This window comes from Ylistrum balloti, unplaced genomic scaffold, assembly GCF_031769215.1.
Source record: "Ylistrum balloti isolate Yb309-2 unplaced genomic scaffold, AGI_CSIRO_Ybal_v1 Utg369772, whole genome shotgun sequence".
In the NCBI taxonomy this organism is placed as follows: domain Eukaryota; kingdom Metazoa; phylum Mollusca; class Bivalvia; order Pectinida; family Pectinidae; genus Ylistrum; species Ylistrum balloti.
In genome coordinates, this window is record NW_026781965.1 from 1,138,497 (window position 1) to 1,160,902 (window position 22,406).

General features: G+C 34.0%; 1 protein-coding gene across 6 annotated transcripts in view; it reads left to right on the forward strand.

Moving 5' to 3' along the window:
- LOC132543903 (intraflagellar transport protein 56-like) overlaps window positions 1-22,406 on the forward strand; it is a 56,163-nt gene that overhangs the window by 26,330 nt on the left and 7,427 nt on the right. For 3 of the 6 annotated variants that reach the window (XM_060207448.1, XM_060207450.1, XM_060207451.1), the window contains exons 1-14: window positions 6,370-6,417; window positions 7,874-8,011; window positions 8,168-8,260; window positions 8,710-8,824; window positions 10,738-10,749; window positions 14,694-14,889; window positions 15,905-15,974; window positions 16,482-16,583; window positions 17,857-17,931; window positions 19,087-19,189; window positions 20,136-20,245; window positions 21,231-21,294; window positions 21,483-21,571; window positions 22,066-22,149. In XM_060207448.1, the coding sequence (XP_060063431.1) occupies window positions 6,415-6,417; window positions 7,874-8,011; window positions 8,168-8,260; window positions 8,710-8,824; window positions 10,738-10,749; window positions 14,694-14,889; window positions 15,905-15,974; window positions 16,482-16,583; window positions 17,857-17,931; window positions 19,087-19,189; window positions 20,136-20,245; window positions 21,231-21,294; window positions 21,483-21,571; window positions 22,066-22,149 (1,254 nt within the window). In that variant the 5' untranslated portion in view covers window positions 6,370-6,414. Of the gene's footprint in view, window positions 1-6,369; window positions 6,418-7,873; window positions 8,012-8,167; window positions 8,261-8,709; window positions 8,825-10,737; window positions 10,750-14,693; window positions 14,890-15,904; window positions 15,975-16,481; window positions 16,584-17,856; window positions 17,932-19,086; window positions 19,190-20,135; window positions 20,246-21,230; window positions 21,295-21,482; window positions 21,572-22,065; window positions 22,150-22,406 lie in introns of those variants that run through there. The other 3 variants (XM_060207453.1, XM_060207454.1, XM_060207452.1) reach the window with 2 other exon arrangements.

A 22,406-nucleotide genomic window follows, 5' to 3' on the forward strand; every position in this document is an offset into this window, starting at 1 on the left:
TCACATTCACTTCAACTTAATCATAAATATTGATTAACAGAAAGTACATGTCGCTCAACAACTTACAAGCTAAGATATTATTCTAAAGAATGACAACGTGGACTTTGATATATAAGTTTAGAAATTTAGCTTTTTTTAAGACAATTATAGAAGTCAAGTTAATCGGTGTTGTTCCGTCAAGTTTACCGTAAGTCTACCTAAAGGAAAAAAACAGATTCTCGTCCTTTTATAACCGTGGTATCAGCTCGGGCACTAAAAGCAAAACTATGCCAAGTCATTGATAGATTAATAGTTTATGTACACAGAGAATGAGAGAGGGGTAGCCTTATCTTCTTTTTTAGTGATATACGACGCACCCAGCATCGGCATCATAGTCCGTGGTTTTACACTACTGATGGGTATAATTTCAGAAACATCCAAAATGCGTCATACATTTGTATGTGTAGGTCGATTGATCCGCGTGTTCTTCTTAATATGTATTACTTATATACCACCAGCATCTGTCACAGCTGCTGTTATAGCTAGTCCAGTAAATGCTTAGTCAAATCTTCAAGTAAAATAAGAAAAGATGTTCGTCCCAAGCGGCCTTGGCCGTGGAAACAAACTTTGATAGAGACGTATATCATACTTGTTATGGAATACAGGTACCTGAAATTCGGATACCTGTCACTCTACTATCCAGAAGTTCTATAACTTCTGACTGTGGTCTATTGGTTTCCATACCCGGATTCCTGACTTCTCTGTCTCAAAAAGGAGACATATTGTCAAATAACGATAGCTGAAAGTAGTGTCTGCAATTGGAATACCTGTCACTCTACTATCCGGAAGATCTATAATTTCTGACTGTTGTCTATTGGTTTCCTTACTCGGATTCCTGACATACAATACTGTGACCTAGATATAACTATTACCGAACCAAACCCATAAGGCACCAGATACCAATCTAAGTACACCACCGTCCAGTCACATCTCAATCGCGGGAGTCAACCCAGTTGTGATAATAGCGAGTTATAGGTCACGGATCGGTGGAACTGCAACTTGTTAGGGGCCAGACCGTGACAAACGGTAGCGACAAATTGAACATTACGACTCAATTAAGAAAGCGACATCCAAGTTAATGATCTGTTTACTTTCCCCTCGGTTATTTTACACTTTAAACTACATATCAATTCGTGTGTTGCAGCCTCACCAAGTTTTCAGGATACAAACAGGGACATGAGCGATACTTTAATTACGAATTAATTTAAGTACGAAGTTGTATTGAATGCCTTAGTGAAAAATATACCCTAACAAATAGGTTGATGTTGTACATGGTGTACAACGACTGTTATACCTCTTGTTTTGTGCTTCGTTTATAACATATAAATGAAAATATAAATGATGTTTATAACATTAGGGAACTACATATATCTTGTAACATATCTCTTCTGAAATTGGCCCCACGTACCCAAAGGCAAACGCTAGAAGACTAGTGAAAAAGGGAGACAACCAACAGGTAAAAACCTGAGGAATACAGATGAAAGTTTGGAAATTTGCAATTCCAAAATCTAATTTTTGTAGCCCACTCTTATGGGAAGAATTTTATTATTAACGAAGCGAGTCTCTGGCTGAAAGTTTTATCTAACGCGTTAGATAACGTTGTTTGAATTCTGTTGTATGTCACTTGTCCGAAAATTCGCTGCTTCCTTATATTTTGATGTGATCGAACACGGACATAAGACTTCAACCAAAGCGATTGCTATAAACTGCATTGAAACAGCAGATATTCAAGCAGGATTTATATCTACACAAATAAAAAACAATCATACACAAACACTAGTTGCGGAGTTGCATATGTGAAATTCTTGCATTTATTTGATTGACGGTCGATCGATCGATTGATTGATCGATTGATTGATTAACGAGTTGTGATGGGATACATCTGACATTATTGTTACACGCGAGTCGGTGACAGTAATATCGGGAAGGGAGTAGATGTCCAAGGACTGATGTTTATAGTTCCGAATAAGATGTATTGACATACGGTTGCGCGGGAGCTCTGATCACGAATGATTTGTCAGCCGAAGCCGTACGCGGCAAGGACGAGGGAGTTACGGAAGTCGTAAATTAAAATTGCCAGTGCTGTAAGTATGATGGACAATCTTGGCAGCATGGAACTGGTCATTAGAGGTTAACTTAAAGTCACTACAGATAGCTATACTCGTGAACAGAGAGGGTCCAATGTATATATATATATACATATATATAAATCTACTACACATTCCTGAAAACGTTATCAGAGAAAGTCAATAGTACTTAAGTATCCACAAAAATGAGAAGATATCGTAATATTATTACGTTTTAAACATATCACAAACTAGGTTATGATATTTTTATGAAAATTATTGAAAATATGAGATAAAATCTTACCTGTGTTAGAATAAGGCGTAGATGAGCGTATTTATAATGAACAAGCAGTTGTCATCTCTACAGCCACAAGTATATATATATATATATATATAGGCCAATATAACATGTGTCTGCACTTATACACTATCGATACTATATCTACATACACATATATGTTATCAGCTGTTACAAGTATACCTGTATCAACGATTGTTATGGACTTCGCATTTTTTTTACAATCCCAGGCCTTGGTTACACTTCCGGACGAAATTACTAGGTGTTTTGTCCGTAGAGAAAAAAGTACAACATTATACTTGCGCTATTGTTTCGATCTGGCCCGCATGTACCCGTTTCACTGTAGCCTTTGTGACATTGATACCCGTCATCTCAAGTTATAAATGTGTCTTGTAAAGACCGTACAATTTCTCTATTGTAAAGATTGTGTTATAGAGTACCCAGGGTGAATTTGTGATTTATAGAATAAACTTTGCTTATGGAATTCCTTATCGATACAAAAACACAGATTCACAAAGAAAGCATCCATCTTCTGGACAAATGTGTCTATGGGCGACCAAAAGACATTTGTCAGGTTGGTAATCACCAAAAACTTCACAAGGCGATCAAGAAAATAAGAACGCAACGTTTTTAGTATCTTGTTATATACCTGTCTTTAAGGAACGTTTCCAGATAAAATTAATAGTCTGTAATAATATTCATGAACTAAACCAAAGACAAAAGCTGTGTATATCTATATACATTGAAACAAAAATATTGCTCAAACTTCTACACTAGCATAAAACAAAAGTTAATATTTACCTGTTCAGGTGTGATGATCTTGTAATCGTGTACAGGTAACTATCGATGAAACTTAGACATCTTCCTTCAAATAAAGTTAAATGTCGTGTACATAACGAGACGTTGAAAGCGTTAATCTCTATATAACATGTACTTTTCTGTTCTATACATGATCGGCAAACTGTGCCAGTGTCACAATGGCCTACACTATTGCTAGGGTATATACCCGACAAAGTTCAATGTAGCGCTTCGTATACTCTCAATTTTTACAATTGAACAAAATCAACATTATTTAACTTTAGTGGAGCATATAGAAAATGCTTACCTGGGAGAGTACATTTGTATACTACACTAGCGTACCTGTACGCCCTGGGGGTACAAAAGTAAGCGACACCTTCCGGACAGGTAATCGTTACCAAATACTATGTAGGTCTATGTAATACTATAATATTCTACTTCGTCATTCTGAATCTCCTTATAAAGAAACATTTTATATAGAAGATAACAAGGCTTATGAAACATGAGAAATCATGGTGAAGAAGGTTTGCTTTGTTGCCTGATCACAACGAAAAATTGAAATAGACTTATGCATGTATGTAAACACCAACCAAATTCAGTTAACGTATCAGGTTTTATTTTAACAGCACATGATGATGCTCATTGTGTCACATAGTCCCCGATACGTTCCAATGTTTTCTTCTGATAAGACAGAATTATTTTCACTATTAGCGTTTTAATAGTGCTTGACGAAAATAGTATATTTTGAAATATGATGTCCTGTCAAAATCGAGAAGCTTCTGGCTATGAAGTGATAGATATCTCAATTCCTTGATGTATACTTACATATGTTAAACGAAATTTCCGAGTCCATATTTGAAACCAGGTAATAAGAGGTCCATTGGGCCTGTTCACTCAGCTGTTCTGCTATCACTTTTAAAGGGACACTATGGAAAAGCTTTCATCTGGCAATTTTCACGTTTATATCAAACTTATTATCACTTCTTTTTTATGTCTTTTTATTTTTTCAAGCATGTTTTTTCAATTAAGTCATAAGGTCCTGAAACACACTCTCTAGTACTTTGCGGTGAAATAAATTACATGTAAATTTGTATATGATTCTCTTAAATGTTCAAATGTCATATGAAGATTTCGAAATCTTTTACTACTGTGACCTTGAAAGTGAGTTAGACCATCCATGTCCATTTACTCCTAGCTTTCTACTATATATATAAATACACAGGGCATTTTATTTACTCATACGAAGTCATTTGAATATTCTATCACGTTTCATGCTTTTGACCTTGAAAGGAAGTCAAGGTCATTGATTTGAAGAAAATTATAAATCATTTGCCCAGCGCGTTACAGACACAATATCTATGCTTCTCGGTTATAAGAAATGATATCAGATGTACGAGAGGCCGCATCACCACACGAGCTCATCTGTATAAAGTGAGCTACACTGAATCCGAGATTTGTAATTAAAATACTCACATATTTAGCGTGAATCAGACAGGTTTTGAGGTATGTAAAGTGTAGGATAATAGTAATCAGAGATAAATTTAATTGTAGTACATGTGCATTAATAATTCCGAATCATCGTGGGATTTTGAGTATATGAACAAAATTGTACACGAATAAACAACATGTGTCTACGAAACACTATGCCTCCAGTTGAAACAAAATGCTGATGTGAGACATTAAAACTGTGCTGTGTAAGGCATGTGCTAATAGCATGCACACTTTGTGAAACACTTATGTCTTCATTGTGGTAATGATTTTATTTTTTACTTTCAAACGTAGGTCATAGTAAGGTCACATGGTCAAAATTTTGTTACCACCAGAAAGGTCTTGTCACCGGTATCACACATGCCAAATAGGAAAGCCATACCTCTTATGGTGCAATGGTTAGGTCAAAGGTCACGGTCAAGGTCACATGGTGACACCATTGTATTGGAAATCTGGCTATATTACATTCTCATGAATTGTCAACACACGGGACAGCAGCGGTAAAAACTCTAAATATACACAATTGTTTTGTTTCGTTTTGGTTTTTATTATTTCAACTTAGTAATGATCTCTGGAATAAGAAAGACACAATGCTAAAATTAGAATATTTATAACCTTGAACTTATTCAAATATGGAATGTAAATATGTTTAAACCAGTTATGCATTTATTAATGCTGATTGGCTAGACGGTTAGGAAAAAAGATGTTCACAATTCACACGTGGATTTATGCAGCTTCTAATTCAAGAAAAAGTTTATCCTAGTTAAAGGACGAGCTGAAAGACGTTTAACATCAGATTGTCATTTTCTCTGATGACAATGTAATAAATCAATAATGTAATAATGAAATAAATGCTCTAAGTACTTTCTACTGTTTCCTATCACTGGTCATTGTTTCTCTACACATTGGTTAATTTTGCCCAAAACAGTGCAATCAATCCATGCGTCACATTTAATAAAATGACAAAAGCATTTTGACCTTTTTAATTAAATCATTCAATTACGTTTTATTTACAATTCAAATCTCAAGTAAAACGTCACTTTCAAGACAAAATGAAAGAGAAACATAACAATGATGATGTTTACTATTGAGACAGATAATGTTTTTATCTACATTTTGAAGGACCCCAACGGAAATAAGCGTATATTGTTACGATTTTTGGGCTATCCTTGGATAGATTTGTTTAACATATATATCAGCTGTCTATATTGTGATTTTATGTTCCGGTGTTGCATGTTTTATTTATGTCAATTTTCCACCTTATGTACTTTGTAACATATATTATTATTTATCATGCTTTGTATACATTTGTGCAAATCTTTCCTGAATAAATTTATTATATTATTATTATTACATTCACGACTGAAAAGAACTTAATAAAATAAATGGCCGCTGATATGCCGATTTACTACAGAACACTATTATATAAATCAAAAGACGTCTGTACAAATATGTATCGTAGCACTCACCTCAAATATCTATTGGAGTAGCGTTTGTCTGTTTTTGTTATTTCATTTGCTTTTAAATTTCCCGCAAATATCACACAAAGTTACTCCCCTTCTCAGCGTTCTCTTTAGATAATCTATGAAACGCTTGAGAGTATGACCGTCAAATTAAAGGTATCAACAGACCCAGATTATTACGCACCTGCGCAGTGCTGTGCATACCAACACAGATGCTAGAAGTTTTGACGGCATATACGAGAAGCACATATTCGGCATCAAAATGGTATTGTTTATTCCAGACTAGTGTTTATCTTAACATTCTCCAATGAAATATAATTTCCATATTACCAAAATTTAACTCTGATATTATGATTGGTCACTGTTTGTTGTTTTAACAACATTAAGCGAAAAGGTTATCCGAGATGTAATAGGCTTAGACTTTCATTTGTTGATGACAGACTAGCAAAATATCGTGTCTTTTGTATGTGTGAAAATCACAAAATTATTAAGATCGAACAAAGTCATGCATCTAACCAAATGTACAGTTGATTGCTTAAACTCTTACTGGCCAATTACAATCGTTTAGTAACTTGAAATTGGTAATATAGACTGGGTGCCATTGTCGATGGCTACTGTATGTAGTTCACATTTTGGTCCTTTTTGAAATAGATGTTTTGTTTCGCAAATGAGGAAATAAGTAAAGAATATTTTGCTTTAACATTTAATAAACATTTTGGCATATCTGTATTCCCCAACTCGTTCTGTATACTACACGCCATTAACATTTCTATAAACATGTTTTGGCTGCTGCAACTCAGTGATGTTTGGGACTTAAATATTTGAGTTCTGGGCTCATGATTTTCATGTAAGACTCACTTGAATTTCAAGACTCACTTTATCTTTCTGTTAGAGAACTCTTCAAAAAATGTAGGAATGGTACTCTACCACCCAACAAAGAATAATTTATGAAATGAGAGCGCACATCAGGATTGGTTTTTGTCAGACTGATGTGGAAATGTGAAGTGTGTTTTTCCTTTTTTTTTTTTGTTACCATGATGAGAGTGCTTTTTTAGGAGTGAATCATCCAGTGTATTTTCTTGTGTGCCTTTTGTACTATCTTAGCTTTAGATAAAATTTTACGTATTTTATACATAGTGTATGCAACAGAAATGTTTTGCATTAGAAGTGTATAAACTTGTAAAACTTATCTTTATAATTTACCTTAACTTACCTGTGTGCTCCAAGCAAGACTTTGACGTCACCCTTCATATGTTGATAACTAGGAGGTCTTCAGAATGAATAATAAAAAATATGGCAAATATAAGCAAAGATACCTAAGGGAATGAAATTAATGTATGTTTTACAGAGATTGAAAGTTTCATCTTATTTCTTTTCATGTTTTTCAATTATTGGTTCCTGATAAAACTTGTTATCAGTTTCTTATAATAATTTGTCAGATGAATGAGGGAGAGTTGCATCTTTATCTAAATGCGAGTATAGTACAGTAAAAATAACTTTTGTAAATCAATATATATTACACCATTTTAACTTGAGGATCATTGACCAGTTGGAAGTACATGGAATTTCTCATGTCCTGTTTGTGGACTTGAGTTGAGTAGTGACTTTAGTTTGTGTTTATAAACATGATAGCAAACAATAAGTGTTTTTTTAATCAATCAAATAAAAATAAAACAGAACAAAATGTGACATGGAGACTAATTAATATAATATACTTTCAGATGCTCTCAAGGCAAAAGCCGGCCATTGGGCCTGGCTCAACTACACCAGCCAAAGAAAACAAGAAAAAGAAGAAGTTACCAAAGTTAGAGGACTTCTTAAGTTCAAGAGACTATACTGGAGCAATAACCTTATCAGAGGTAATAAAAACAATTTTTTGTGAAAAAAAAAATGGTTAAGTTAATGAGTTTATATCTTTTGATCAGTCAAATTTGCCTATTTGATGTAAAAATGTCTTTCACGAAAAACCAGTAGAAAACTCGAGTTTTGGATTCATTGCTTTTTTTCTCTTACAGTTCAGTAGAATCAGTGGAAAAGGAAATGAAGAAACAGATCTCTGGATTGCTTACTGTGCATTTCATTTGGGAGATTACAAACGTGCCATGGAGGTAAGCACCTTTCATCAGTTATATTATTAAATAAATGTTTTGGCTGGTTATAAGTTTGACTTGTCAAGAATTATTGTATTTATAACAACTTTTGATGTTTTTACTATTGATGTTTTTTTTTCCCTTTTTATACAACATCAGCATTTATGATATCTTGAAATGAACTAATTGAAGTACATTTGATTGTCAAATCAGCTGATCATAGACACTGCATATATATACATTATGTATATTTTCAAGAATTCATAGTTAGGAATAACACTACATATATATGGCTCCATTCCATACAGTTGTTGCTGTTTCATAGCGGTGCAGAATTTTCTGACAAAGAAAATTTATTCATGGAATGGTCTTAAGTCAATGTAAATTTAGAAGTCATTTGTCCAACCATACTGGAAAGTCCCTTGTTTATTTTAAGCTCATTAAAAACATATGATATCATATTTCAGGAGTATGAGAGAATGACAAAACGAGATGGCTGCCATCCTGATGTGTGGATAAATTTAGCTTGTTGTTATTTTTTCCTTGGGATGTACACAGAATCTGATAAGGCTGCCCAAAGAGGTAAGACAATATTTACTGTTATTATTGAAGCACTATTGTGCCTCCAAAAAATGAATTGCCTATCAATACAGTTATGCTAGGTAAAAAGATTTGTAAGAGTTGAGATCTCTTACAGTATACTAAACTTTTACATTGACAATAGCTGCTATCAATTATGCATACAAGTATCAGTATTAACCACTTCTGTGTGTCCAAAATCAGATATAAATATTGCTGAATTACATTATTTCAAAATATTTAGTTTTGTTCAAGATAGTTAAATATAAGCTAAACCAAAAAGTACTCCTGTCAAAGTAATTAAATAGGAACTGGACCTACATGATATGTTGATGTGCATATTGTACAATGCCCAAAAATATTATTGTTTGCCATTTAGAAACTGTAACAGTACATATGGTTTGCAAATGCATGATAAATGTCTGTTTTAGGATACCACTTGTCAGATATGTGAGCTTTTTGTCCTCCGGTTACTTTACATAACATACTTCTCCAGAATTTTTTCATAATTTTTTCCCCATTCATTTAAGTGTTAATGCCATTCTGATGAATTCAATATCGTATATATCCATATATATGTTTCGATTTTACAACCAAGAATGGATGCCAGGATGTAAAAAAAAATATTGATCATGGCACTTCAGGTCATAATTCAAGGTATACAATAGTGAATTTTTTGGCGAACATATTTATTTTTGGAGCTAAACCATTGGGGATATACATTGCATACAATGACCGCAATTAAAACTTTGTTTTACATAACAGCTTCATGTTTTCTGATTTACTAAATTTAACGAAAAGTGTATTATTACAGTTTAGATGTACGACATACTTTCGTTCATTTTCTGTTGGAGTGACAACATGTGTTAAGAGTGATATCACAACATGAAAAAACAATTTCAGGTCATAACCAACCAAATGGCTATGACTAGATTATAGTGTGGAACGTTGTATCTTAAAAGATTTTAAAGGGATATTTTGCACAAGTTGGCAAATTTCCTGCAGTTTTGCACATTTTAAGATTTTTAAAACTATTGTTAGTATCAAAATATCTTTCCTAGGTTCAATTTATTTAGACAGGCAGAATTGAAGGAAACGTCCCTTGCTAACATAAAATTAGACTGAGTAGATATATCACATTGTGGAATCTAGAATGCAGTCCTTGACTAGATGATAGATTTTATGCAAAGTATTGGTTAAATATGCAGGTCGATTCACTGTTCACTTATAATTTCTAATTGGATCAGAATTGCATTGCTTTTTTTGGCTTAATTCTTGTCAATTTTAAATAACACAAATATTTCACACTGTTTAGCTAATGAAAAAGAAACTAATGACTGAATCATTGGAAGTTTACGTTTGTAATTTGATCTAGTTATATCTATATGGAATTTCCACAAAATAAAATTTGTATGTTTAAACATTGTATAGTGAATTTAGGCTTACAATTTCTATAAAAATAAATCTTAACTTGTACTGAATTAACCTTCAACTGGGTTAAAATTATCTATTACAAGAAGCTAGTGCAGTTTGCAGCAATAAATAAGGTTCCAAAGATAAAATCTGATGCATGATCAATTTGGAATTTTGGAAATGATTGCAGTGAAATATCAATACAAATTAAGTCGATGAATACATTCAACATTCACATTGAAAAATGAAGAAAATTCAGCAACAATCAAAGCTTTTGTGGTTCAATCTTGCTGAAATGCTTTCAATATATATGTGACATTATTTTGTGTTTTGTTATAAGTAAACCAGTGAAAAAAACATAAAAATGAAGAAAAAAAATTGTTATTCCTGAATTTGAGCTGAATATTTCCAGGAAATATTTAACATGTATTAGCTTATAGAGCTCAAATTTGCTGTACTGTAATCTTTGTAAACTCTGTCTCTTGCTTTGTACACATGAGCAGCCAGTGACCTTGGTAATGTAAAGCTTTTCATTTGATCTTGCACTGGTTGTCCGTTTTTCTGTGGATTTGAAGCATTATATCAGTCATGCCATGCGATGCCTCTTTGTATATTTCACAAAGTGGCAAGCTAGAAGTTTCTTTATGATGTGCACCCTGAATTTTGCTTCTATTTTCAATGATGGCAGATATACAGTCAACAATAAGTCTACAATAAATATCAATATTGTTGTTTTGTAAATAAAGGTTGATAACAAATTATTCTATTAACTTTTTAATGTTGGAACTTGTTTTGACATTCTTTATTAAATCTCAATATCAGACATGAAATTTCAAATCCTTATCGTGTACAAGAAGGATACAGAAAGGATCCCACATGAGTTTCCATTTCATATTGGATTTGTTAAAAAGAGTCTAACAATCTTCATTTAACCTCACCAGAATGAATAATTTGTATTTTCAATATTTTTTTCTGCTATGAAATGGAAACAAAATTTTAATCACATGAACCAAACTTTGCAATCTTGGCTCTATATCTATTGTCTCCATTGTGACCTTATATCATATACTCTGTGTGTGTGATCATTTCATCATCATAAAGCTTTCACAATTGGTCGTTATAGTTCTTATGTAAAAAAAGATAAAATTGTGAAATTCACTGCAATCCTGATCACAATCATTCGTTAATTAAACATCACTCACACTCTACTTCCAGTATAGTTAGGATAATTTTTGTAAAAGTATCAACACTACATCATTTTGAAACCTAGGAATGTTGTTTTTTCCTTCTGAATTAAGTTGTGTCCCGCCCATTGCTGCTATGAAATGGATTATCATATAATGACCATAAATGAATTTATTATGAATAAATATTAAGACAAAAGAGAGTATTAACTGATATGTGTAGCATTGATTATTTTCATTAATTACCACTTATACAAGACTGTAGTATGATTGCAAAACTGACAAACAAGGGAGTAAAATGGTGAAATATAATTATTTATATCTAAGCCAGTGGGATGGCAATGTGAACAAGTATATTATTCGAGGTCACTTGCCTAGTATTTTAAAAAAAATTATGTGCCCCTAGTTGGTTGCTATGTTCTAGAAGAATATTTGGCTTTAAATCTTTTTCTATATCATGAAGATCTTAGAAATGTATGATTTTTGAACTCATTACATGTGAATTTCCATGTGAAGGACAGGATTCGTACTGTGAATCTCAATCAGGATATTAGTGAGTAGTATTAATAAATATCACTATTTTGAGTTAGTTCTAGACCCTAATGAACCATTAGAGACTAAACTGCGGTATTGTGAGTATTTTATATCCTGTGGAAATAGTTCATTTTGATTTACTGTTACAAGTTTGTTCTTAGTTTTTGTTATTTTCAATCATCATATTTCACTTGAACTAACAAAATCATTGTCTCTTATGATACTAATCACTCCAATATCTTAGGTAGAAAGTTGGCACAAGGTATCATGGGTGACAAATAAAAGAACACTTACTTATAGAATCTAGCTTATTTTTAATTCACGTAGCCGGTAGGATCATTTTATCCATAGATAGCTTGTTTGTAATGGCCAGCAAGAATGGTCTATTGACTGATTGATGAGATACAATACTGAGGATTCCAGGTAGTGACAAGGCTAACAATATGCAAGGGCATAAAATCTTCAGAATGTGTTGTCCACACAATGACAACACATTCCTTTATCAGGTCCAGTGGTGATGACTGAGAGATCTATATATATATATATATTTGCCATTAAATTGTATGTTATTTTCATTCCTGTTTGACTAAACCTTTTTTTTTTTGTTTGTTTTTGTGTAAATAATGATAAAATATGTCTGTTATGACGTGTGTTTCCTTTGGCTACCAATGCCATGGCAATGAATTATATGATAAATGTTATGGCTAGTCCAAGTTTCTTCTAGCCCCAACATAACACACATGGACATATGAATATTTGGTCACTCTGGTATGGAGCCAGACCTTATCGCTGTAGGAAATTGAGGAATTCTGTGACACGCACAGTTTATTGAAAAATCAAAAATTCACTAATTCAGAACCTCTCATTTGGTAACTAAGTAGAATTCCATTTTGTCATGGTCATTCAAAAATTTTCCAGTAAGCTTTGTCATTTCATATTTTTGACAGGAGTTGAAATATGTTGAAATTCAATCAGTGATGTGAAAATGATCTAGGTCTTCTTTAGAGCTTGTCTGGTTGATAGATGCTGTTATGTTGCCTTGTTATTTAGATTGCTGGGCGTTATTTACACGTTACTGTTACAACGCATGTAAATGTTAGTCTTATGTGATGAAGCCCTTTAGGTATTCCAAATTCACACGACCAAGGGACAAATATTTGTCAATCTATCAAATTTGTACTGCCAGGATACAGTGGAGTACACAAGTTTTGTCTGTTGGGCATTACTAACAAATCCATTATGACATCATTCATGTTATAAATGTCAATGTTATTTAGTAAGTTGCTGGTAGCAATATTTAAGCAAGTATAAAAGCTGTCATGCAATACTTCTTACATAAGAACTGTTAAACATTTTAACTTTGTTTTTGATATTTTTAATGTTTGAGATAGGAGCTATCTTGTTGGTTGTGATAATGAATTAAAAAAAAAGATCTAGTACAGAACAATAGTAATTCTACTCCTTTATTAGAGTGTATACACCTAGATAACCCCAGTGACTCGAGGAAGCTTAACTTGGAGGCACATTAAATGTGTTTTGATGGGAACAATATTCAAACGAATGGTTTTCCCACTTATACAAGTTTTATTTTTTGGGGAGTCTCTGGTAAGCTAAAATTGAAAATATTTGTTTCACTAGTCTTGTATGATATGGAAACTGATTCAGGATCATTTTTGCATTGTATCACATGGTCAACTTTTCTGCAAAAATCTGTCCCAAAATCTCTTTTCTATGTTATTCTTAAAGCCTTCTTGTCTCTATCTTATACTCATTTCCTCTGTGTGACATCTTAATGGAAAAACTATGACATGAGTGACGACACAGAATAACACTGGAATCGCATGATAGTATTAATTACTGGATGTAATTCAGAATTATCCAAGAAAGAAAATTCATTTCATTTATTGCCTTATGGTGTAGATAATGTTAAATACTTTTTTCATGTGGTTAAAACTTCATTCAGTTGTTTAAAAAATATATTCTCATGGACTCTTAATTTTGTGGATAGATGTTACTCAAGAAGACCACTGATACGTACTAGAATAATTCATGTCAAATTCTTAATAGTTGATTTATTTATGATTTTTAATTGATTTTTGGATTGATCCACAAAATCAATGATGAAAACACCATGAAAATGAATGATTTTACTGCTTGAAATTAATTAAGGTAATTAATTTTGCTTTGATCAAATCTGTAGCCCAAGTGTTTGCCCATGTTCATATCAACTCCATGTTTCAACACTATCTAGACATGATACAGTCAGTCTCCTTTCACACTCAGGACACCAGGACATGAAGCTACAGTGACATACAGAAGTTTTAAAGTGTTCTGAAAGAGATCTTAAATAAGACATCACTCTCAGTTAATCAAGAAAAAATGTGATTATTTTAAACTTAAGGTCGATGGTCTTTCTGAATACACGATATAACTACTTAACAAAACATTTTAAATACTGGTATTCTGTATATATATTGTATAGTCGTAATGAAAGGTACATCAATGATTTTAACTTATAAGGGTGCAAGATATAGATCATACATCAGCTTATATGTAGTTAATATGTTTTATTTCTACTATGTTTTTCTTTCAGGTTATTGTAGTTTTAAACTGGTACTGTTTACAGTAAACAGGTGCCCATGTGATGACTTTGAACAAGTTATAATTTTGAATATCTGAAGGATACAATATGTTCAAAAGTTTCAGAATATGAATAACAACTACAAGTATTGATGTTTCAGGTCCAAAAAGCCGACTCCAGAACCGACTGGGCTTTCATCTGTCTCATAAGTTTAATGAAGAGAAGCGACTGATGTCCTACCATCAGAATCTACAGGACATAGTAGAGGACCAGTTATCTCTGGCCTCTATACATTACCTCCGCAGTCATTACCAGGAAGCCATCGACATCTACAAAAGGATCCTCCTAGACAACAGGTCAGGCACTCAATACAAGTAACTTTGGGTATACTGCACTGTACATACAAGTAACACAGGGCATGCAGTGCTGGACATACAAGTAACACACAGCATGCAGTGCTGGACATACAAGTAACACACAGCATGCAGTGCTGGACATACAAGTAACACAGGGCATGCAGTGCTTGACATACAAGTAACACACAGCATGCAGTGCTGGACATACAAGTAACACACGGCATGCAGTGCTGGACATACAAGTAACATAGGGCATGCAGTGTTGGATGTACAAGTGACATAGGGCATACAGCACTGGATATTGTAACAAATAGCATAGGGCATATGGTACTTGACATATAAAAATAATAGCATAGGGCATACAGCACTAGACATACAAATATACATAACATATGGTATACAGCATTGGACATACAAATGGCATAGAGCATACAGTTCTGTTGGCATGAAGACACAGCACTGAACGTAAAAGGATAATGCTTACAGCACTGACAGCATGAAGTGCTTAGGGCTGGGCATACAAATAGCATTGGGCATACAGCACTGTATATACAGATAGCATAGGGATTACAGCACATAGCACAAAGCACACAGCTTTTGCCATACAAATAGTATTTATGGTGTACAGCAGTGGATGTAGCATAAGGTACATAGCACTTGACATACAGATAGTTTAGGTCGTACAGCACGGGACATACAAATGAGGGAATATTACACTAGCCCTCCAAATCTATATAGCATTGGGCGTATAACACATAGGCATACTCTGTATTGACTTCAAAGTATACTGCAACAGCACTTAATATATTTTGCATATGCTCCAGATCATAGAGCATACGTAACAGAATAGACTGTATGATTTACATAACGGAGCAAGGCATATATGTATATACAGCACAGGATACATACTTCACGAGGAATTAATCAGCATGAAATGAAAGGCATTATTTGATATTAATAAAGAAATCTATACATACATATTGTCATTTGAAGAATGTTGTGTTGTCTATTACAGAGATTACCTGGCTCTAAATGTGTATGTGGCTTTGTGCTACTACAAACTAGACTACTATGATGTCTCTCAGGTAAGTGAGATAAAAACAGTTAAAACAAGGGACAGGTTTTTTTCTCTCAATTTTTTTACTTCAGTATTCACTTAAAAACATGTTACACTCATAAAATGTCTGAATGTTTTTTGTGTTAACATTTTCTCAAATCCTGTGAACACAGATGAAATACGTTGATTCAAATTGTTCAAACTCAAGGAAATAGAAAATTTATAAATGTTATCCTGATAAACTTCTTATGTTATTATAAAAAGATAAAATAGTAACAGTATAACAAAATATGCAGATATACTAAATACGAGAAAACATTTGACACAACTTTCTTAATCTAACGCAGTTTGTACAATATTATCTAGTTATTTACATGGCTCATGCAGAATAGATATGACAAGATGGTATGGTCATGATCAGCCTGGAAACATGTAGAGCTAGCAGTTTCAATTAATTGTTAATTGAAGATTTTCTAATATGTATGGTGCTAATTATGATAGGTGAATGATACCTATTCATTTGCTTGCATTACAGGAGGTATTAGCAGTATACTTACAACAGTACCCTGACAGTGCTATAGCACTCAACCTCAAGGCCTGTAATCACTTCAGACTCTACAATGGAAAAGCTGCAGAGGTAGGTACCAATAAGACTCAACCTAAAGGCCTGTAATGAAAAGCATAGAAAACCTGCATAAGTAAGGTAGGACTCAACCTAGAGGCCTGTAATCACTTCAGACTCTACAATGGAAAAGCTGCAGAGGTAGGTACCAATAAGGCTCAACCTAAAGGCCTATAATGACCTTAGAATGTACCATAGAAAACCTGCATAAGTAAGTATCAGTAGGACTCAACCTAGAGGCCTATTATCACTTCAGACTCTACAATGGAAAAGCTGCAGAGGTAGGTACCAATAGGACTCAACCTAAAGGCCTGTAATGACCTTAGAATGTACCATAGAAAACCTGCATAAGTAAGTATCAGTAGGACTCAACCTAGAGGCCTGTAATCACTTCAGACTCTACAATGGAAAAGCTGCAGAGGTAGGTACCAATAAGGCTCCACCTAAAGGCCTATAATGACCTTAGAATGTACCATAGAAAACCTGCATAAGTAAGTATCAGTAGGACTCAACCTAGAGGCCTATTATCACTTCAGACTCTACAATGGAAAAGCTGCAGAGGTAGGTACCAATAAGACTCAACCTAAAGGCCTATAATGACCTTAGAATGTACCATAGAAAACCTGCATAAGTAAGTATCAGTAGGACTCAACCTAGAGGCCTATTATCACTTCAGACTCTACAATGGAAAAGCTGCAGAGGTAGGTGCCAATTAGACTCAACCTAAAGGCCTGTAATCACTTCAGACTCTACAGTGGAAAAGCTGCAGAGGTAGGTACCAATAGGACTCAACCTAAGGGCCTGTAATGACCTTGGACATGACAATGAAAAGGCTAAAGAAGTAGGTGATGATGTGAGTCACTCCTGGTATAACATTAACATGACTGGCATTTCTCTAATATCATTTTTTTTCCATTTGTATGATCTGTCTATGAAATCTCTATGTCCTTTTGTTGTTTTACATCCATATATGAAACCAGAAGCTGTTTAAATGATAAAACTAATTCCTGGTGTCCTTTTTATCACTCTGTTTTTTTTTTATTTATATCAATAATCATAGCCATGTCACATTGATGATACTTCTGAAACATATCACCACTTTTCATTTCACATCCTCATATATTTATATTGCCTAACAATACCATATTGTTGAATCATTGTTAGTTTCAATCCAAATTGCAGCCATTGTATCTTTGCTTTATATGATTAAGACATTTGTTACAATGTTAATACAATAACTTATCCTTGTCACCGTTCTGTATTGAGTAATCAATTTTGACATTTCCAGGCTGAGTTGAAGAGCTTACAAGAAATGTCTACGCCGTCATTTGTGTTCGCTCGAGATCTCATCAAACATAACATGGTAAGTGTAGTAGTTTGTGCGTCCATGTCATATTACAGTCATTTGTATGTCAAGGTAACATCAGGGTCATTTGTATGTCAAGGTCACATTATGGTCAGTTGTATGTCAGGGTAACATTAGGGTCACCTATGCCTCAAGGTAATATTAAAGTCATTTGTATGTCAGAGTAACACCAGGGTCATATATATTTGTCAAGGTATCATCAGGGTCAACTGTATGTCAAAAATAACATCAGGGTCACTTGTGTGTTAGGGTATCATAAGAGTCACTTTATTCTCATTAAATGGACTGCCTCATGATGCTACTACAGCACATTGTATAATTGCTGTTGATAATAAAATCAATAGTTAGAGTCATTAATTTTAAGACGAATATTTTATTAGTAATCTCGCATCTTTTAGTAACATTGAGCTAGAGAACACTGTGCACCTTATTTTTCCACAAAGGACAAGGTCACTAATCATTGTGTAGTGGTTGTCAGACTGAATAAGGATATATTGAAGTAATAAGGATTCTATCCTTTCACATGTAATTAAGAAAAATATACCCTGAACAATCTGAGTTAGGACAGAAACAGTCCAGTGTTTAGAATCAATATTAAAGATTACCTCAATGTGATTTCACTGTGGGGCCAGCTAAGGAGACAAATTGTCGCTGTCCACATTGCTCACTAGAGCAAGGCCTGTACATGTTTCCTGTATTCAATATTGATGTATGGGATACACAAATCTCACAGAGAAGAAACCATTTTACAGAATATTGCATGTGATACAAATATGATTTATGGCTTAGATATGGGTCTTGTATACATTGGTTTTGTTGTAATCTAGTTACCTTATTGGTAAGTAACAAGAGTAGATAGTAATTCTAGATAGGATTAAATGTATTGTAATGATGGGATATCATTGAGGATTATATTTGTCGTTTATAGGGTTATCTTTATCCTAATGAATTACATGAGTTTGGAAAAGAAAATAATCAATGTAACTATCAAAAACTGTAACGATATCATACATCTCGCATGTTCAGGGATGTTTCATTTTATTTGATTCCTGGCCAGCAGATTAATTAAAGCTTATTGAGATAGTGATGTTTTGAGATACTTTATTATGATTAACTGATCTGTTTAGTAACTACCATGCTTTCTATCTGAAGGTTGTATTTCGTGGAGGAGAAGGTTCCTTACAAGTGCTGCCCCCACTCATAGATGTTATCCCAGAGGCTCGACTCAACCTTGTCATATATCACCTCAAACAAGGTAACTAGTTGTGTCTATCTCCTCAAACAAGGTAACCAGTTGTGTCTATCTCCTCAAACAAAGCAACCAGTTGTGTCTATCTCCTCAAACAAGGTAACTAGTTGTGTCTATCTCCTCAAACAAAAGTAACCAGTTGTGTCTGTCTCCTCAAACAAAAGTAACCAGTTGTGTCTGTCTCCTCAAGCAAAGTAACCAGTTGTGTCTGTCTCCTCAAGCAAAGTAACCAGTTGTGTCTATCTCCTCAAACAAAGTAACCAGTTGTGTCTGTCACCTCAAACAAGGTAACCAGTTGTGTCTATCTCCTCAAACAAAAGTAACCAGTTGTGTCTGTCTCCTCAAGCAAAGTAACCAGTTGTGTCTATCTCCTCAAACAAAGTAACCAGTTGTGTCTGTCACCTCAAACAAGGTAACCAGTTGTGTCTATCTCCTCAAACAAAGTAACCAGTTGTGTCTGTCACCTCAAACAAGGTAACCAGTTGTGTCTATCTCCTCAAACAAAAGTAACCAGTTGTGTCTATCTCCTCAAACAAAAGTTACTAGTCGTGTCTGTCTCCTCAAACAAAAGTAACCAGTTGTTTCCTGTTACCTTAAACAGGGCAACCTGTTGTGTCTGTATGTAACTGGTACCCTGCATTTGTTTTGTTTTGCTGGTCTAATTTTTTCACTGTTGTTGTTGTTTGGGTAAGTTAACAAGTACGGATTTTCGTGTATACATTATATACATTGGTATCAATATATACAGGCCTGTAACATATATTATCTAAGATTTTGACTTGCTGTTAAAAAAGGATTGATAGATAATTTTGTGCTATTTTTGATGAATGAGAATATGGTGAAATTAAGTCCTCCACTAATTTCACAGGTATTTAGTATCAGATGGAGAACATAATACCAGTTGTGATATATGTATGTTGGTAAACAAAAGCTTATACAATTACTTTTTTAGATGATATTGCTGAAGCTTACAATTTGATCAAAGAACTTGAGCCGACAACTCCCCAGGAGTACATCCTGAAGGGTGTGGTGAATGCAGCCTTAGGACAGGAGCAGGGTTCGGTCAGTACCATCATCAGTACCAGCACTGACACCTGTCTTCATATGTTAATTGCTTTCTTTGTTATCCTGTACTGAATATTTTCATGAAGATTTTTAAGATATGAAGTTACATAAAGTCCTGGTCATAATAGATCATAATGAATACCAGATCATCGTGTTTTGATGTTTTATCTACAGTCATTAGCATATGATGAAGGAATTTCAAACCCTATGGTAACAATTCAATGTTTGTTACAGTTCCAACATTTTTTAGTTGGTGTTAGTTACGATTTTTTTTTTGTTAAACAAATTATCAGATTTTCAATTAAATTGTTGTCCTTGAAACAGGAGTTCTTTCCACTAACCATTAAATCGAAATACCATCAGTCTAGCAATACTGTTGTTGGTTAATTTATACTATTAAGTTCCTGGACAATTGTCCTTGATCTTTCCTTGATAAAAGTAATTGTGTGAGCAGTACTGTAAATACTGCCTTTGTCTGGAATTGGGGTATCAATAAGACAATATTAACCCAGGGATGAAACATTTGAAGACAATCATCCTAAGGGTAGAAATTACTCTCTCTACCTCAACTTCAGCCGAAAGTTCTTGCCAACCTTAAAAATCAAAGATTTTAATATTTCATTTGATTAAATAACTCTGAAAATTGGTGCTTTTTAGTGCAATTATAGCGCTATTATGACATCACAATGAAGATCCAACATCTACACATCTAATAGGTATGGCACTTCTATCGTCATGTCAGTTTAAAAGTTTTTGTAAGTTTTCAAAGTAAACCAACATAAGGAATGTCTGAGTACTGTTACAAATAACTTTAACTCCTAATACTACATGTCACCTAAGTTATACCTACATGTACCCCCACCCACAGTAACACAGGGCATTGTATAGTGTTGGTTTCGATAAATTTTCTCTGATGCGTTAAAACATGTCAGTTCAGTGATGGTCAGGATATCTCTAAATATAATGATCTCTTTTGGGTTAGAAGGAGCACTTGAAGATTGCCCAGCAGTACTTTCAACTAGTCGGAGGATCAGCCAGTGAATGTGGTAAGTATCTTCTACATACACAATGTCATAGTTCTGGCCAAAGTGTGACTGTATTGATAACTATATGAAATAATTTACTACAGTTGAAGTTTCGTATTTAGGTTCATGTTATACTGTTCATTTCATTTTATAGTGATCAGGAGATGTTAAAAATTCTGTTACATATACAATGTACCTATTTGTTACAGACACTATTCCTGGCAGACAGTGTATGGCATCCTGTTTCTTTTTACTTCGACAGTTTGAAGATGTCTTGATTTATCTCAACTCTGTCAAGGTGAGATCATCACTAATCCTTAGACTACAATGTCTAGAGTACAGTCTGTCCCTTAATTAGGTCTGTTGCAAGTTCTGTTCCCTAAACAAGATTTATAACAACATCTGTCCAGTAACAAGATCTATAACAAAATCTTTCTCTTAACTTCAGGTTTTTAGCGAAGTCTATGGCTTAACTAGGTCTATAGCACGATCTTTCTCTTAACTTTAGGTTTTTAGCGAAGTCTATGGCTTAACTAGGTCTATAGCACGATCTTTCTCTTAACTTTAGGTTTTTAGCGAAGTCTATGCCTTAACTAGGTCAATAGCAAGATCTTTCTCTCAACTTCAGGTTTTTAGCGAAGTCTATGCCTTAACTAGGTCTATAGCAATATCAATCCCATAATCATATGCAAAAGATACCGGATTTTGAAACTATTTAGAAAATGAACAGAAAATTGATGATATACTCACCTTGCAACTTTTTAGATAATATGTATTCTCTTAATTTTCCAGAGCTATTTTTACAACGATGATCTGTTTAACTTTAACTACGCTCAGGCAAAAGCTGCAGTAGGGAACTACAAGGAGGCAGAGGAGGTTTGTGTTATGTAGGGACAAAGTTTGTCAACATTAGTGACTTACTTTGATATACCAGGGTTACTGTCAATAATGGTCATTGAAGTTAGGGCATGGTATGTTTTAAATCTTTACGCTTTGTAAAACTGGAATCTCTAGAGCCTGAGATTTTGTTTTTGATAGTACTTTTTGTTGTGTGAGGTGTCACTGTTGACAGATAGTACTTTTATTGTGTGAGGTGTCACTATTGACAGATAGTACTTTTATTGTGTGAGGTG